The 18,551-nt window shown below is 46.6% G+C and overlaps 1 protein-coding gene across 1 annotated transcript in view; it reads right to left on the reverse strand.

Annotated features, from left to right (window-relative positions):
• The window catches only part of VPS13B (vacuolar protein sorting 13 homolog B), an 811,037-nt gene that overhangs the window by 16,918 nt on the left and 775,568 nt on the right, over positions 1-18,551 (reverse strand). The window contains exons 55-57 of the mRNA XM_045996973.1: positions 10,655-10,773; positions 5,396-6,204; positions 1,268-1,444 (exon numbers count right to left, since the gene is read on the reverse strand). Coding sequence (XP_045852929.1) covers positions 1,268-1,444; positions 5,396-6,204; positions 10,655-10,773 — 1,105 coding nt within the window. The remainder of the gene's footprint in view (positions 1-1,267; positions 1,445-5,395; positions 6,205-10,654; positions 10,774-18,551) is intronic.

Genomic DNA, 18,551 nt, shown 5'->3' on the forward strand with positions numbered 1-18,551 from the left:
TGAGGCAAGACTGAAAGATATCAATGGACAGATCCTGAAACTGACGAATGAGCGCCTTCATTAGTGGTCACCGAGCTGTAGGAAGACACAGAGGATGTCACTTTTGCAGCTGCATCTTTACCAGCAATCTAAAAACTCCATGCACACACACAGATACCAAAAAAACGAAGTGGATTTTTGCTAAGAGAAGGAGAGAAAAAGTGTAAAAAAAAAAACATTCAGTGAGTCACTATGCTAAAATTACCACGGGGTTCAATTTAGCAGGTGTTGGGTGTCTTATTTGAAAATAAAAACATCGGAACCACAAAGATTCAAGTGTCAGGAGTGAGAAATCCACCAGTGACTCATCTGTGAGTTCCTTCGGCTCTCAGCTCGCAGGCCTCCCGGACGGCTAGGGCCTGGGGGAGTGGGCCTGTCCTTGCCCACACAACTCGGTTGACGCTCATGCATCCCCCTTGCCAGTGCCCCCCTCCAAGGAGGATGGGTACTCATATTTCAAGCTCCTCTTCTTTTGAGCCTTCCAGACACTTCTATAACCTGCCCACTCATCACAGAGTTGCAGCACTGCTGACATTAAAAAGCCTTTTATGGGGAAGAAGCCCTTTGCCCTGTTTTCCCTGCCTCCTGCTGAGAAGAAAAGGGGACTCAGATGGCCCTTGTTAGTTCCCGAGTCACTGCCAGCCTGACCAAAATATCGTCAGGCACACACAGATAAAACAAAAACATGCCCCTTCATGTGGGCAGCACTTTGGCTTCTGTGCCTGACGGACCGCCTGGGCCACAAGATGGCACTGTTGATGTGGCCTGCTGGCCGAGAGCTGGCTGTTCACCTCCGAAGCCGTTTCCATGTCAAAATGTATCCATAGCCTTCCAAAAGTTATGACAACTGTATCTACATGAAAAAAAAATGATGAGGCAACACAGTGTAGGGTTTCTGATGTTTAGCAGAAGTCCTGAACACCTTTAATATTTCTGTATTTATCACATGGAATAACAGTTGAGCCAATCCTTGTTTTCCCAATGGGAGGTTTAAAATTCTGAAGTTTCTGAAACATTTTCACACACTGCAGGCAAATAGCGATCTGTTTAAAACATAAGACATTCTGTGTGAGCTCTGTGAAAAATCCAACAGTTCACAGCACCCTAACAGGCCCAACAAAGGTAGAGGCACCCTTCACACACCAAAACGTCTATGTGTTCTTTAAAACATAAAACATAAGGGAAGGAATGAAAATGAGGCATTATGAAAAGGAACCGAAACAGCTACCTTTGGAAATGTGCTTTACGAAGGATGTCGTCCCTCTGGAAACGCCACTCACAAAGGCTCCTGGGCCTCTGGTCAGCCCCTCGTACGGAAGCCTAAAGAAGTCGGCGATTCCGTTCCCGATGCTTCGCACCAAACTTGCGGGGCTGCCGAGGATTTCCAGAGATCCAACCACCCAGCCTGTGAGGGACCAAAGGGAAGGGGTTACCGAAACTTTAAATACAGCACTTTGAACATTTGGGAAAAGTGACCCATTTTCCCTGCAATTCATTTTTCACACTGGAATTGAGAATGTAATAAGCTCCTCTGGAGCAAAATATGGGAAATAACTCATTCACTGTGAATTCATAAATGGCAAGCTTTCATACTTTATAAATCAAAGTGATCCTTTTGGCAGCCTAGCAAATAGCTTTACTCTGACTTCCTTGCCCGAGCCTCCCGTATTCCTGCTAAAAGGGACCTGTGTGCAAGGGGACACACACGCCCCCCCACCCCCCGCCAGAAGGAAAGGGGGTCTCTTAGGGCGCAGGTGTTTGCAGGTTGGGAAGTTATCTTTAAAACCACCTCAGGGCAGTGGAGGCACCGGGAGGAGGAGGTGGTCTGGTCTGGTCAGGGGAGGAGGCAGATGCTAAATGGGGTGTCAGAAAGGAGATGCAAAGTTCTGTCAAGGATGGAGGAGTTATTTTTAATCTTCCCCAATCCTACCAAGCTGAGTGCTTCCCTTTGGAGCTGAGCCGGAGCCAGACAAACATGTCCCCTTCAACCCCAGCTTCAGTTGTGTAAACACCGGTGACATGGACATACTGATTAGGTTAGCGAGAGGGGAGTGTTCCCTTCCAGCGTCCCCGGAGGGGAGCTTTGGATCTGGTTTCCTATTCGAGCAGGGGGCCTGCCAGGGGCTGGCCTGCTCAGTGGCCTGATTGTGGTGTCTGCTGCCTCATGGGAATGGGGCTGTGGTGTGAACTCCGGCAGCGGCTTCGCTTCACCTTCTCCCTGGAGAGGGGGGCTCAGCGTGTTCACGGAGGGTGGGCCGGGGGGACTGGAGGTGCAGGCAAGGCCAAGGGCTAAGTGCAGGATTCTAGATAGGGGACTTCCTCGGGGAACCACGGGCGCCCCAGCCTGGGGCCGAGAGCGCTCTCATGGGGAGGCCGTGGGGCCGGGACTCGTGTGGGAGCCAAACCTGCATCAGCAGCAGGTTCTTGAAGGACAAGCCTGGGACAGACCCTCAGTCAAGTCACTGGTCCCAGAGGCTCGGGAAGGTATGGCTGCAAGAAACAAGGCAGAGCCCTGACGGTTTCTAGGCCCAGCCCCTAGATAGAGAGGGACGGTCTTAAATTTGGAGCCTACTTCTCTTCCCTGGGACAGCAGGAGGATGATACGAGGGAATCACTTCCAGAGATGTGTACTATAAAGGGACAGCCTGTGGGTATCAGACACTCAGCTTATTTAAGGTGCCCAGCAACTGTGCACGTGAAGTACTATTACCTCCCTTTACATAAATTCAGAGGAGCTAATGACTGAACCTCTCCCTGGGGGTCAGGGATAGCAGGTGGAGGGGACAGAGGCGAGTCTGACATGGTGTTAACCTGTCTCCACTTCCACTTTCTCCAGGTGGGACGAGGAGGCAAGTGTGGCTCAACTGTTCTCAATTTCCCGCTGCTGAGACACGGGGGCTGGGTCTCCAACCCAGGCTTCCCTGATTGCACAGTCCACCCACCCTCCATGAGCCCAGGCTGCAGTGAGGAGGCAGGGTGTCAGGGAGGCTTGTGGAATACAGTTCCTTGGAGGGCTCTCTCTGTAGGTAAAGAAACAGCAAACTCCCTTTGGTCTGGGATAGTTATAAGGTTCCGCCTGCAGGCAGCAAATTGGTCTAGAAACATCCTAAGTCTCCTTCTCTCCATAGATTTCACACTCACAGATAAGGAAAGGAGAGTATATAGGCTGTTGCCAAGCAAAGACCATCTACACAGATAAATGTAGCAGGCCCAGCATGAAGAGACACCACCCAGGCTCACCGCTCACCGCTGCCCTCTGCCAAGCTACTGGAAGGCGGGGTGTGGGGTGTGGTCCTCCTGGGTCAGGAACACGGCCTGACAGGAGGGCTATGTGTGGACCCAAGGTACTTATCAGAGGCATTTGAACTAGCCAGAAAAGGACAGTAAGTATCCGAGGGCACTCCTTCTTTATTTTCCTCCAAAAGCCAATATATCTCTTGCTTATTCGTTTGAAAACTTTCTGACTTCCCATCAGTTTGAGACTTGGGTGTAGAGAAGCCCCAGAAAATTAGAAAGCTACATGCTTTCCACATGCTTTCTTTCGAATAGGGCTACTCATATCTACTTCTAATTTATTTTTAAAACCTTTCGAGGTGAATCCACAAAGCTCCCTAGAAATTAGGTCAGGGTATTTCAACCATCCCAGGCAGGAACCTTCTAGGCAAGTTCAATGGGTGAGTCCTGCCCCACGTGCAATGCAGCTGCAACTTGCGCATCCCCAGGCCAACACTCCCCACTTCCTCTGCAAGAATGCTAGTACATTCTCTTGAATGCCCTTCTACTGGGGCACTGGTAACCTCCTACCATCTTCTCACTTTGCCTGTAGGTTTTTAGTGACGGAATTCCCAACGGGCTCTAAAAACTTGGCCTCTGTATTAGAATTTCTTGTCCCAGTGTATAATGAGATTGGGACAACAGCTTAGAGGATTTTAGGTGGATTACAAAAAATCCAAACAGAATGTTCTTGTGAAAGCTCATTAAGAACAAAAAACAAAACAAAGAGAGAGCATTTTTAGCTCACAGGCTGCAGGGACATGGCTCCTTGGTGCCACAGTTGGGAGTTTCTCTGCCAGTTCGTTACCTCCACGGGTACCCCCCACACCTTAGTGTTACCTGGTGGCCTGGCGGGAGCCTTAGTCCTCTGCAGGCCCCAGATCAGAGCCCAGTAACTTACGTGCCTGCTTCTCATGTTAAAAGCAAAAACTGCCCTAAAGGTTAAGTTTCTGGAATTGTTTATAAATATACCCATCTATTAAATGTGAAATGTTAACTGCTTATTTTTAAATGATTTCTTAGCAAGAGAGAAATATTTTCTTCATTGTTGTGCAAGCTATCAAAACAATAGTCCCAGCAGGACCCTCCCCTGATCTTGTCATTTTCAGTTAAGAACTTCTGGGTAACCTTATTAGCTCTGTGAATTTCATTACAGAGAAAATGTAATCTCCCCAGTCTGGCAACAACACGGGTCATTTACTGCTACAATGTTAGCTTATATGGGAATGCTTTCACCAAGTACAATGTGATAAATGTTCTTTCCTTTGTTATTCTCTGAAAGGAAGGCTGTCATGTTCATTGCTAGGAAGAACCCACAAGACCAACTCTGGTTGGGGTTTGTTGCTTGAATTCCTGGGAACATAAGGGGCTGGATAATCACACTGAAACCGTGTTGGAGTGAATTTAGGCGAGGAACCCATGTTTCGATGACGTCCGTCGCATAGAATGTTCTCAGACCACTACGTCCCCTGCACTCTACCAGCACATAGTACTCGCCAACCGACCTTTTGTATACATATTCAACCCCCCCCCCGCCACACACACCCCGACTGACTTTTCCATCTCAGGTCTGTGGAGAGGCTGAGACACCAACCGCTTTCTTTTTGCGATCTGTCTACACAGGCCAGATGCATAGAAGGCTCTTTGTGCATCTTAGGGACACACAAATCCTCTGAATTTCTCACCTATGGCTATGCATGGGTTCTAATGAGGAGGCTAACAACCTTGCAGTGGGTTTCTTCCAGGCCCAGGAGCTGAGGCCTGGGCTAGTTTTCCTGACCGCACTAGTGCGCTCACCCTGAGCCTTGTACTGCAGGGAGCTGCGAGAAGGTGTCTGCTATGAGGAATTAAAGTTCTAAGTGACATAACAGCTAATATCCACGCTCCTGGTCGCTTGAGTGTTTCTTAAGTGTGGGGCAGAGCGTGGATGTCCATCCAGCGCTGACTAACTGCGAAGCCCGCACTCCTCCCCTCCCACTGTATTGCTCCCCCCGGGTGGGTCCGAGGTCGGAAAGTACCCCGCAAGCGGTTCCTTCCCGCCGGGGCTCTGGCTGGCAGGGGCTCTGGCTCACCGTGGCCTCACCTGCTCGGAAAAGCGCGCCCGCGGCGTAGTGCATGGCCAGGGCGTGGACCAGCTGGCGGGCCGTGGTGAAGACGGGGCCTCGCTCGAACACCGAGAAGGCCAGCGGCGTGTGGTCGGATGCTATGTACAGCTTGAGGGACGCGTGGATGCTGACGAGGAGACTCACGGGCTGGATCAGCAGCCTCCGCAGCTTGACCGGGTGCGCCAGGGCCCGGGCATGCTGGCCCACCTGCGCGGGCAGCCTCTGCCTGCCGACCCCTGGGCCCGTGGGGGGCGCTGCCAGACAGCCCTCCGGAAGGTAGGTCTCGAACAGTGTTTTGATGTAGTAAACGAACGTGTCCTCCACGTACAAGCGGGCGGGTTTCAGTTCGAAACGGAACTCGTTGATGTCCTCAAAGAAGCAGCTCTTGCCCTCCGCGAGGGTGAGGCTGAGTCTGATAAAACAGTTCTTCTTGTACTCCTCCAGGTCTCTGCTGGGCACGAGGAGGCTCTGCATCCGGGAGCATGGCACCGGCTCCGTCTTCTCCCCCTGGCAGAGCAACACGGCAAAGTGGAAATTGGACTTGTTGTACAGCTGGTTGTCCAGCTGCAGGTCCCCGCAGCAGACCTCCACACAGTGAAGCTGGACGGGGGCGGCGGCTGCCTCTTCCCCCGGCAGGGCGCTGGCCAGGGGGGCCACGTGCAGGAAAACACTGTCCAGTGTGAGTCTCAGGAGCTCAGACGACACTCTGTGGTGGGTCAGGTCATCAAACACCACCAGGCTCAGCTGAGTGATGAACATTTTCAGTGTCACAATCTTCTCCAGAGTTCTAGAGGAGCAAGGGAAAAGAACGTCAGTCTTCCCCCTGCTCTTCTTTGTCTTCCTTTCCTTTTCTTCTCTCCTTCCTTCCCTCCCTCCTGCCTTTTTCCTTCCTTCCTCCTGCCCCGCCTTCCAATAGTGCCTTCTTACATACCTCCTGACATCTCATCAGATTCTCCTAAGATGCAAGTAAGAACTCTCAGTTCATGGTGTCTGGACAGAACCTGTCACATTCCCAACAGCTCTGGGAAATGTTCCCTATGGGACTATTACAAGTTCTTGTCATATTCTCTATGTGCTTCCCTTATCAACACCAGATTTTTCCTCCATAAGTCTTCTAGTGTTTGTGCACGAATTCTCTATCACGATCATCTCAAGGCACAAAGGTAAAATCAAATAACCCAAACTCCTCATGCTGAAGTAAAGCAAACAGAAGAAAACTTACCATTCACTCCCAGGATCCCGGCCTATCTAGCCGTGTCTCGGCTGTGGGTTCGCTCCTCCACCATTTCTAGAACTGACCTGCTGTGTTCCTGCCTTGGGCCAAGCCCTCCATGGTGCATGGAACCTTCCTGCTTTCCCCTGCTCTGGGGCATCACTCCAGCCTCCCTTTCCTCCAGCCTCATTTTCTTCTTCATTACTAACAATCTACAACTGGATTTCTTATAGGCCCAGGGGCTGAGGCCTGGGGCTACTAGCTACTGGCTACTGCTCAGTTTTCTGCTTCCCCCTCCCATAAAAACTTCTAGACACACTGCCTGCTGGCTGCCTTCCATTGCCTCTTCACCTTGCTCCAAGCGGGCTTCTACCCCCACAGTCCACCAAAGCACCTCTCACCAAGTGACTTCCTTGTCACTTGGCCTTTCACTGGCAGACTTTTGGGTCTGTGGCTCACTTGACCTACAATGGCATTTCACCTTGTCGATAACTCCTCCTGTCTGGAAACATTCCCTTCATTTGTCTTCTCTTAGCTCTTCTACTCGTGGTCCCCCATCAGTTGCTGTGTAACGTCCTCTTCTCCCTGACCCCTGAAGATGAAGGTGCCCAAGGCTCAGCCCGTGCCTTCCCCTTGAAGATCTCACCCAGTCTCGTGGCCTGATATGTTGTCCTCATGCTGAGGGCTCCCACTCACATGGTCAGCTCAGAACTACCCGACTGCCAGCCTATGATATCTAACTGCCTATTTACATAGGCACTCATCTCATCTCGTCTTGTCGCATCAAACTCCAGCTCTTACCTCCATCCCCAAACGACATATGGTCTTTCCTGTCTCAGTGAGTGGCAACCACATACATCACTTGTTAGAGCACATGTGCCAGAGTCCTCCTTGATACTTCTCGTTTCAACCCTTACCCAGTGCATCAGGGAAATCCCATTGGTTTTTTCTTAGAAAGCACATCCAGAAGCTGACCATTTCTTCCCATTTCCACTGATCCCACCGCAGTCTAAGCCACCGGCATCTCTAGTGTGAACAACTGTACCAATCTCTTAACGAGTCTCTGCTTCCACTCTTGCTTCTCTATGGTCTACATCAATGAGCCAGCCAACAATTTTCTAAAAATTTAGGTCAGATCATGTCACTTCTTCACTCAAGTGATTTCCCCATTTCAAGAATCAAAACTAAGCCCTGCACAAGTCCTGCTCTTCCAGCCCTTCCCTCTCTGACCTCAGACACTATGACTTTCACTTTCACCTGCTTTGGCCCGCAATGGCCTCTTCCCCGCTCCTCCAACGGGCCAGGCACGCTACTTCAGACCTTCGAACTGGCTGCACCCTGTGTCGGGAAAGCTTTCCCACCAGATAGCCACATTACTAACCCCCTGGCACAAGCTTTTCTGTCTCTGCTCAAATGTCAACTCCATGGTGAGGCTTATTTACACTGGTTTTTAAAAATTATTGTCTCGGGGCGCCTGGGTGGCTCAGTGGTTTAAGCCACTGCCTTCGGCTCCGGTCATGATCTCAGGGTCCTGGGATCGAGCCCCGCATCGGGCTCTCTGCTCGGCGGGGAGCCTGCTTCCCTCTCACTCTCTCTGCCTGTCTCTCTGCCTACTTGTGATCTTTCTCTGTCAAATAAATAAAATCTTTAAAAAAAAAAATAAAATAAAAATAAAAATTATTGTCTCTCTGTCCCTAGGCCCTGGCATTCCTGGTCTTTCTACTCAGTTGTTTTTATCCCTGCAGAAAGCCAACCTTCTACAGTACCTTCGATTTTCCTTTTTTATTATGTGTATTCTCTGTCTTCCATTCTACATCTACGAGAACATGATCATTTTCTCAAAAGCAGGGATTTTGTTCTTTTTGGTCACTATTGTGTCCCCATCCCTAGAACAGCACCTACCATCCAGTAAGCACTTGAAAAATATTTGAATAAATGAATTAAGGGAATATTAGTAAATATCTGTTCCTTTCCTATTTCTACCACTATAAGTATAATTTGTTGCTACTATGATTAATAATGCACTATTAATGCTCTAGGCAAATATTGCTATATAGGCTTGAAATTTTGTGTTATGTAATTTTTTAAAAAAGATTTTATTTATTTATTTGACAGACAGAGATCACAATTAGGCAGAGAGGCAGGCAGAGAGAGAGGAGGAAGCAGGCTCCCTGCTAAAAAGAGAGCCTGATGTGGGGCTCGATCCCAGTACCCTGGGATCATGACCTGAGCCGAAGGCAGAAGTTTTAACCCACTGAGCAACCCAGGTGCCTCTGTGTTATGTAATTTTATATTACGTCTCCAATTTTGTTATGCTGTTGATTTTTTACAAACACTCCTGGGCAAAGAAAACATTTTACCCAAACTTGTTTGAAATATTTTAAGCTCAAATTAATAATAATTAGGCAGGTTGTAACTAATAATTTCTTAACCACGTAAGAAAAGCAAGGAACTTTTTTTAGAAAAGGGCTTAAACAAATGTATGGAAGTTGGTATTATTAGTTTACATTTTAAACAAAATTTTAATAGTAATAAACTGATGCTGAACTAAATTCTTCTTGTAGAAAATTAAAGTGCAGAAAATTATTAGATAATCGCTTATTACCCCTTTATCTATTAAAAATTTGGTTCCTCCTTTTGAGTTTTAGTTCCTGGAATGTTTTCTGTGCATGTATGTGTGAGCATGTGTGAGAAGTATTTATGTGTGTGTGCGTGTGTTCATCTGTGTATGATACAGGACTGGCCATATTCGTATATTCAATTTTATGTTGTTTGCTTTATTTTAGATTTATCAGCCACATTAATCTCTTCCTCTGTATGGATATACCATTTATGTATCATCCATTCCCCTACTGCTGGGCATTTGTGCTCTAAATATTTTGCCCCTCTAAGAGGCAATATGATAAATCTCTCTCGTCTGTCTTTGCCCACTTCTTTCACCACTGCTTTATCTCTTACTCTCAGAATTCTTGAAAGTGGAGTTTCCAAGGGGCACCTGGGTGGCTCAGTGGGTTAAAGCCTCTGCCTTCCGCTGGGGTCATGATCTCAGGGTCCTGGGATGGAGTCCTGCATGGGGCTCTCTGCTCAGTGGGGAGTCTGCTTCTCTCTCTGCTCCTCCCTGAGGTTCAAGCAAGCACATGCACACACTCTCTCTAAAATAAATAAAATCTTAAAAAAGAAAAAAAAAGGAGTTTCCAAGCCAAAGGGTTTTTTTTTTTTTTTTTTCTTAAGTAGGGCCCACACCTAGTGTGGAACCGGCCCAGCAGGGAGCCAAGAGCGGGCTTAAATTCACGACCCTGAGATCAAAACCGAGCTGAGATCAAGAGTCAGACACCTGACTGAGCCAGCCAGGTACCCACAAGCCAAAGGGATTCTAAAGCTGTTAACAGAGGTTGCTCAAGTGCTTTCCAGAAAATGGCAGTAGTTTACACTTCCACTTGAATCGTACGTGATGACACATCATTGTTAACTTTGGTAATATCTTACTTAAATTTGTGTGTCTTTGATTCTTTTATTTCCCCTTCTTAGAACTTCCTGGTCATGCATGCACCTTCACTTTAGAAGGAGGAGCTAGTTTCATACTATTCCAACTGGATTATAGGAGTTCCTTTAAGTTAAGCATATTAACTCTTTGGTTCATGAGTGGAAAACCTGATGGCAACCCTCTAAGAGAGGAATTTATTTTGTAGCTCTAATTGCTAAGTCAGATTACTAACCACTAGATTGTCAACTGGATACAGAAGTATTAATTTGCATTTCATGCTAATGCTAATATATAATTCTAATGCATGTTTTAGTTTGTAAACCAGTTTATTCAACTTACCACTGGAAGGGGTACCAAAGATCATATCTTGCTACTTTTTATAGGTCAGATTTAATGCTAATATCCGTATCGTATGGATTAAATAATTCACCAAAAGCTAGAATGTATATATAGAGATGATAAAGAATGGGAAATAGCAGGTTTATGACTTCACAATGGGAAAGCTTACCATACTGCCACTGGGATAATAATTAATCCTACCTGTTGGTAGTAGTTAGACCAGATCCCACTTTTCCTTCTGGGGCCACAGTGATGAAGACCGTGCCACACTGGAGAACAATGTCCACATATACGTAGCCAAAGCCAGTCAGGAACACAACCTACAAGAATAATATTCAAAATCTGACAAAAAAGAAGTAAAACCACTAATGAAATGGTTGCCTTCCAACGTCTTAAGATGTGATTCAATATCACAAACACTTGCTGGTTATATTTCTCTCTATGTATGTGTATCAGCTGACTTGTAAAAAAAAAAAAAAGAAGAAAAAGAAAAAAAAAGAAAGATCAAATCCAGATTTTTCAATATCCAGCTGTAAGGTTCATAGCAAAAAACAATGATGGATGATGACAGAGCACGAGTGTCTTTATTCTCTCCTCCTCTGGAATTCGCAAATAGCTCTGTGTGGGCTGGAGTCCAGCCATGGGCCAGCCTGATGTGTGTTTATGGATCTCTGTGGAAAATAATCTCCAGAAACTTAGGACTTGAAATGCAAAATGAAAAAACTTTCAGACTCTCGAGCGTTGACTCACTACCATGAGGAAGGATGTCCATCTATCCAGAGGACTCAGAAACGTACCAGAAAACCTATCAAGACATGCCATAATCTTCTCAAGGTCCCTCAGTCCCTCACATACTTGTAACAATGTCAGATAACTTCATTTGCTTGGAGTCAAAATTAATTTTTCTTCCATGGGAAGGTGGACTAAAGCCCCAGGAAAGTTCTACCTCAGAAGCCAGGTACCAGGCCAGCAGAACAGATGTCCTCTCAGCATGAAATACCAAGGTTGCTTAAATGGATAAATATTTGAAAAACAGAACAGAACTATTTGAAAAACAACTCCAAGAACATCATGTTCACGGCCAGCCTTACCTGAGAGTGGAGGCAAGAACCTATGTTTGGGAACGCTGATTTTGTGATAATTTGCGGTATCAGTTCAGGCCAAATCTGGGCCCTTTACTATTGTTAGGACACTAAAGAAAAGGAAGACTGAAAATTCCTGGAGGAAGGAACAGAGCTAGGTGCCTGCCTGCCAGGGAATGAAGGTACTCTAACTCTGACCAGCTGAGGAGGCCCGGGAAAGAGTGTACGCAGAACCGCAGAGAGAGCCCCAGACGTCACTTCAATGGCACCAGGCTTCTTTGGTGCATGAGCGCTCCTCCTTCAGAAATTCTGACCAGGGGCAGCACCCCGGGGTGTGTCCAGCAGCTGGCCATCATGTCTGCCTCCTGTCCGTGTCCTGAGGCCCAGCGGTCCACAGACGCTCTTGCTTGGCCGGCTCCTTGGTACAGCCTTCTCTTGCGCTCCATGGCCGCTGCTTCAGCTTAGGCCTTTGTCTGCCACTCGGCACCCCCAGGGCCCAGAAGATGCCTCCCCAACCCCTATGCGAGTCCTTTCCAGAGCCTATGTATCTTTGCACCTGCTCCTTAAGGATACCTCTTTCCACGAAGGTACCTTCTAGTTTTCCTGTTCCTTTCCTCAGCTTGATACTCACTCCTATGTTCCTAAAGTACTTAAACCGCACTTGTTTTGTCACAAATCTGTATCGTTCGCGGCACAGCCACCGGTTTACACACCTGACTCAATGATCAGACTCAATGAAACGGACTCATGAGATGTCAGTTTCTTGATGGCGGGAGTGGGGTCCCTTTGTTCTCCACGGACGTGTTTCCCAAATGGACTGTTTTGCAAAAATATGTTTCAAAAGATCCTGTATCCTGAATTTTCCTTTTCTGTTCTAAGGTAAACATTGAACCTGGGCCACCTGGGTGGCTTAGTCGGGTAAGCGTTTGCCTTCAGCTTAGGTTATGATCCCAGAATCCCCGATTCAGGCTCCCTGCTCAGAGGAGAGGCTGCATCTCTCTCTGCCTCTCACCCCACTCGTGTTCATGCTTTCTCAAAAATATAAATGAAATCTTTAAAAAAAAATGAACTTGACTTGGACAAAATCTAGAATGCAGTCAACTTAATAAATGGCCGACCTCATGAATCTAAAACAAACCAGGTATTATTTCAAAAACACTCATATTTATCATTTTGTATGATATATAAAGTAAGTCAACTGCTTTAAAAAAAAAGATTATTTGAGAGAGAGCGAGAAAACCCATGTATGTGAGACGGGGAAGGACAGAGAGAGAGAGGGACAGAAGCAGACTCCCTGCTGAGCACGGAGCCTGAAATGGGCTCAGCGTGGGGCTCGAATCCACAACCCTGAGATCATGACCTGAGTGGAAATCAAGAGTGGGATACTCAACTGGCTGAGCCGCCCAGGCGCCCTAAGTCAACTGCTTTTCTACTAGGTTTATAGATGTGAGATTATTCATTTGGCACAAACCTTTCTTTCTTTCTTTTTTTTTTTTTAAGATTTTATTTATTTATTTGACAGATAGCGATCACAAATAGGCAGAAAGGCAGGCAGAGAGAGAGGAAGGGAAGCAGGCTCCTGGCTGAGCAGAGAGCCTGATGTGGGGCTTGATCCCAGAACGCTGGGATCATGACCTGGGCCAAAGGCAGAGGTTTTAACCCACTGGGCCACCCAGGCGCCCCAGGACAAACCTTTCTAAGGCCCTGTGCTCCCATCTGTATTTCCCTCTCTCAGTGACTATAACTTAAGTGCATGTCCCAGGGTTTTAGGAGAGAACTATCAACCCTCAAAGGAGGGAAGGAGAGGCTCAAAAAGGGAAATATTTACTGCTCTGCTCAAACTCAAAGTCATCCTTAGACATGATGAAATGAGGAAGGATACTGGTTCCTTCTAAGATAGGAAAGATAAATCAAGCTCATGGTTTTTGTTAACTGCCCAAGGGACTTTGAAGCAAGCAAATGGACTTAAACCTTTAAGGTACTGATCAAAAATCAGATCAAAAATCTGATCAAAAATCTGGACTCTGGAGAAAAATTTTTCTGGGTGTTCCTTCCACTCACCACTAGCAAGGGAGAAACATGGACTTTTTAAGTTCATGTCTCTTTTCCCACGTAGAGAAGCAGCTCACAATGCCAAGCATTTTGTACAGTGGCAGCTCTAGGGATTAGGGGGTTAGGTATCTAACTGCCAGAGAAATTAGGCACCTGTACCTACCTCAGAAGTTTTAAAATAAATCTTTGTTTTGGTCTGATGGTCATTTAGTCATTCAACCAATGATTTGATACTTAAAGTGTTCTTACAAAGAGCAAGGCTCTGTATTAGGGATAGGGAAGTTTTTTTGTTTGTTTCTTTTTGTTGTTGTTGCTGTTGTTTAAGATTTAGTTATTTATTTGAGAGAGAGAGAGCACATGAGGTGGGGGGAGATGAAGAGGGAGGGAGAAGCAGATTTCCCGCCAAGGAGGGAGCCTGATGCGGTGCTCGATCTTACAACCCTGAGATCGTCTCATGACCCTGAGATCATGACCTGGGCAGAAATCAAGAGTTGGATGCTTAACTGGTGGAGCCACCCAGGTGCCCCAGGGACCGAGAAGATCTAATCATACCCTCAAACTGCTCTCAGCTTAGCTGGTGAAAAAGCCAAGTACACAAATGATGGGATAATAACTAATGATTTCAGGGCAGAGATGTATAATATGCTTCTCCCTCTTCGTATATTAATCATCATGATCTCTGTATAAGCTCATGAGGACAATGGTTTTATGTTCATTTTCTTCGGCACCTGATATGCAGTCAAGATCTGAATGGACATCATCTCAACATAGCTGCTGGGGTAGAGACTTCTAGTGTCCACGCGTACCGAGCTCTGTCCAGCACAGAGCAGGACTCTATTCCTCAGCCCCTTGCAGTTAGGCGTGGCCACGTGACTAAGTTCTGGCCAATGAGCTAAAGACAGAATTGACAAGCGTTACTTCTGAGCCAAAGCTTAAAAGAGCTAGTCTTCTTCCCCTGCTGTGGAGGCCAAATACAGGCTCTATGCTCTAGATCGGTGGCAGGACAAATCCAATCCATGGCCTGTTAGTTGTAAATAAAGTTTTGTGGGGACATAGCTACGCTCCTTTATTTACAGATTGTCTCTATGTAACAGCAGAGTGGAGAAATTGTGACAGAGACTGTATTGCCTGCAAAACCGGAAATGCTTACTGAAGAAAAAGAAGAAACTTTTTGAAGAAAAAGCTTGTTGCTTCCTGGTCTAGCTGGTTGTAGCAGACGGTTACACAGTCAAGGAGCTGCACACCCAGCTTCCAGGCCTTTGCTTGGTCCCTTCTGCTGATCCAGAGCTTGGCTGTGACTGCCGTCAGCTGACGGGATATCAGCAAATGAGAGGCAAGATGCCTGATAAAGCTTGATCCCTGGGGTTTGCCCTCCTGCCAACCATGTGAAGAAGCCTGGTTTAGCCTCTCTAGAGAGGAAAGACCACACGGTGAGAGAGATGCCCAGACTTTCCAGCTGAACTCCTCCCTCTGCCAACTTCCAGCTGAACACAGCTGCATGAGTGATCCCAGGCTCATCCTGCAGAAAAATCACCCAAACAAACCTTCAGACTCATGAGATATTCATCATTGTCAAGCCTCTAGGTTTGGGGGTGGCTTTTTACAGTGGGGCACACACAAGGTGACAGAGACTCCCTCAACCTGCATCTCTGAGTGACCATGGAAAGTGACCATGAGCCCTGGGCACACAGCATGAGCAAGCAGTAAATGCTAGGATTCGGAAAGGCCGCAGAGCCTCGCCCCGCTAACTAATATAATATCGATACTAGAAGTAGAGTTCCTGCAAAAACCTAAAATAGGAGTCCTTGGGTTAATGTCAGGCAGTAAGAATTGATACTGGAAGATATTAAAGTGGCAATTCATGTTATAAAGTAGCAAGACATTTAGTAAGGCTGTTGTCTGAGATTACCTGGGAGGTAGATTATATACCTAATCTATTTGTGCCTCCAGAAGATGAGGTTCGGGAACAAAATATTAGTAGTGTGTGTTGGTTGCTACTGGCTGTCTCTGGCAATGTATTCAAGAAGAGATGAGCTCAGATATCAAGAAAGAATTGGCCCATTGTTCAAGTGACTCAGAAGAAAGTTCAGCTTAAAAGTATACATTTGCCACAGAAACTCTCTTAAATCTAGAGAGAGGCAAAGAAGCAAGATAGCATAGAAATATGCCTTGAAAAGGACCATGGGTGTGGTTATCAGTACATGAATACTCGAGAATCAAATAGTTCTTGAGAAATGACTCCCGCCCAATAAACTCACAAGCCTAGACTGGAAGAGACTGTGATTGCTTGAAACTCAATACGAGCTTCAGATGGGATGGAGGAAGAGCTCTTGAGGGTAGATCCAGGGACTAGAAGAAAAATGCTAAGAAAGCAGTTCCAAGAATAGAAACGGGGCTCAGCGACTAGACCTTGCTCCAGGGTAGAAACCCCACAATTACGTGCTCAGAAAACTTTCAAAATTGTCACAGAAAAGGGGCTGCTGTTACATCTCTCTTTCTTCTCCTTCCCATTCTGGAGGGGTTATAATGGTTATCCTGTCTTGTAAAATGAGGGGAGAGGGAGGAGGCCACGAGCTCCCAGCTGTCCAGATGAAGGGAGTCATGCGCAGACTCAGAGCGTTGCTCAGGAGTACTGGATTTCCAGTGGGATGTGGTGATTGGATGGAGCCCCAGGGAGGCGATTTGTTTCACGTGTGGAAAAGAGACGATGGCATAACTGATGACCGAGGGGGGGTTTCTGTTGTTGCTGCCGAGCTGTTGCTGCCGAGCTGTTACTGCCGAATGAGCTAGCCTGTCCTGATCAGTCCCGTCCCTTAGTGTTTGTTCTTTCTTCACTTCACACTGCTGTGTGGGGGGGAGGGGGAGGAGGCTATCGGGCAACATATCATAGATTTGCTGCTCTGACCACTAAACCCTGGGAGGATACTCTGTATTTTGCCATTTGTATCTGTTTGTGTCTGTTTACTCTGATCAAGTAAACTTTCTCTCAGGGTGTGGTTATAAGAACATCATTCCAGGCCTATGTCCTGCCCTCCACTTAACTATGTTGTCTTTTACCACGATTACAAGTAAGAAACACGTTAATAAACTTGTGCTTTTCTATGTATCCAGTTATCTTTATTAAAATGCTTATTAGATTTATGTCCAGCAAACAATATTTTAAAAAATGATATCAATTTAATTTTACTAAGTTAATATGTTACAAGGGGACACAGGAAATAAAAGGATGAATTCCTGAAAATCTCTCTTTCTAGGTCTCCCTCTTTTTCCCTGCAGGCTCTATGTGACAGTCCAGGGAAAATCTGGAGGGAGTCAGAAAGCACCCCAGCACAGAAGCTGAGGTAGACTTCAATAATAGGTACAACTATTACTAAAACTACTTCTGTACTCTCCTCCTCTAATATTTTACTCATTTCCTCTTCATCTGGGCTCCAACAGCCACAGGATACACTTTGCTGGGTCTTCTCCCTTTCCAATTCTCTCTTTTACCTGACTCTTGTGCTCCCACCTCAGATTTTTACTTTCTTTCTGTGATGGGTAATTCTGTGTCAACCTGACTGACCAGAGGGTGCCCAGGTTATGCGTTATTTCGGGATGTGTCTGTGAGGATGTTTCTGGGTGGGATTAGCATTTGAATCAGCAGACTCAGCAGACTGCCTTCCCCAATGTGGGGGGAGGTCTGTAGAGGGCCTGAACAGAACAAAAGGTGCAGGAAGAAATAATCTGCCTCCTTTTCCCCCTGCCTTACTGGTGAGCTAGGATATCTCATTTCATCTTCTCCTTGTGAATTTAGCTGCCTTGAACCATCAGCTGCCTTGGTTGTCAGGCCTTTGGACCTGGACTGAATTACACTATGGCTTTCCTGGGTCTCCAGCTGGCAGATGGCAGACACTCAGCCTCCGTAAATGGATCTGCAGGTAATTAGCCATTCTATTTGTTCTGACCTTTGGCTAATATTTCTTTTTCAGAAAAAATTTTACTCCCTATTTTGGGAAGGAATAAATTGAGAAGGTAGTACTCCTACCTCTAGATGAAGTGACTTGTAAGAAAATATCTGAAGAGGGAAAGCCATGATGTGGACCAAGTCAAGACTTAGGCTTTGAAGGGAAGAAGAGAGTTCCGTGCGTGCTATGGGGCCGGACGGACCCCTTACCTACAGAGGGAGTATGGAAGTAAGATGCAGCCTGCTTGTCTCAGGTGGTGGCCTGTTTTAAGCAGTCTAGTGGCCTGGAGAGTCCTCTCTGGGCTGGACTCTGTGTTTTAGTAATCACTTGGGTGGTAGTTGTGGAGACCGAGTTGAAGGTGATGAGGCTGACAACACAGAGGTCCTTTGAGGGGCTACTGCCAAACTCTGGGAGAGGGAAGACGGATAAAAGGCCTGAGGTAGGCCATGGTCACAGAGAAGGGGCAGATCCAGAGAAACTTCTGAGGACTTTCTGCCAGAACCTGGTGATTTACAGGATGTGTGGGGGTAGGAGGAAGAGGGAAAGGAAGGTATTAGGGTACAGCAGGAAAAATATAGGCTCAGAAGACTGACAGCTGGCGTTTGGATCCCAGGACACTTGCTTTGTGAAAGGTGACCTCTCTGGGCTTCAGGTAGCATCTGCCTTTAAGGAATGTGGCAGGGACTAAAGATATTTGTAGAGTGCTTGACATAGAGCAGGAATTCAATACAAATTTACAGAAATCTTGTTTAAGGTTTTTATAGTGGGAAGTAGTGACTCTAAGAGAAGCTGGCTTGGGGAATGGAAAATGATCACTCTGGTTTCAGACACGCTGGGTTTGAGGTGCTCGTGGGTTTCAGGTGGAGATGTCTGGTGGTTGGCAAAGAACACAGACTTGAAGCTTAGGAGAGATGCAGGGGCCAGAGATGGATCCAAGTAACTGGATGACAGCTGGTAGCTAAAGCAGTGAGAGATGATCTCCGAGACGAAAAGAAGGTAGATGAATTTCTAAAATGATCA

The sequence above is a fragment of the Meles meles genome, chromosome 1 (genome assembly GCF_922984935.1).
Source record: "Meles meles chromosome 1, mMelMel3.1 paternal haplotype, whole genome shotgun sequence".
Lineage (NCBI taxonomy): Eukaryota > Metazoa > Chordata > Mammalia > Carnivora > Mustelidae > Meles > Meles meles.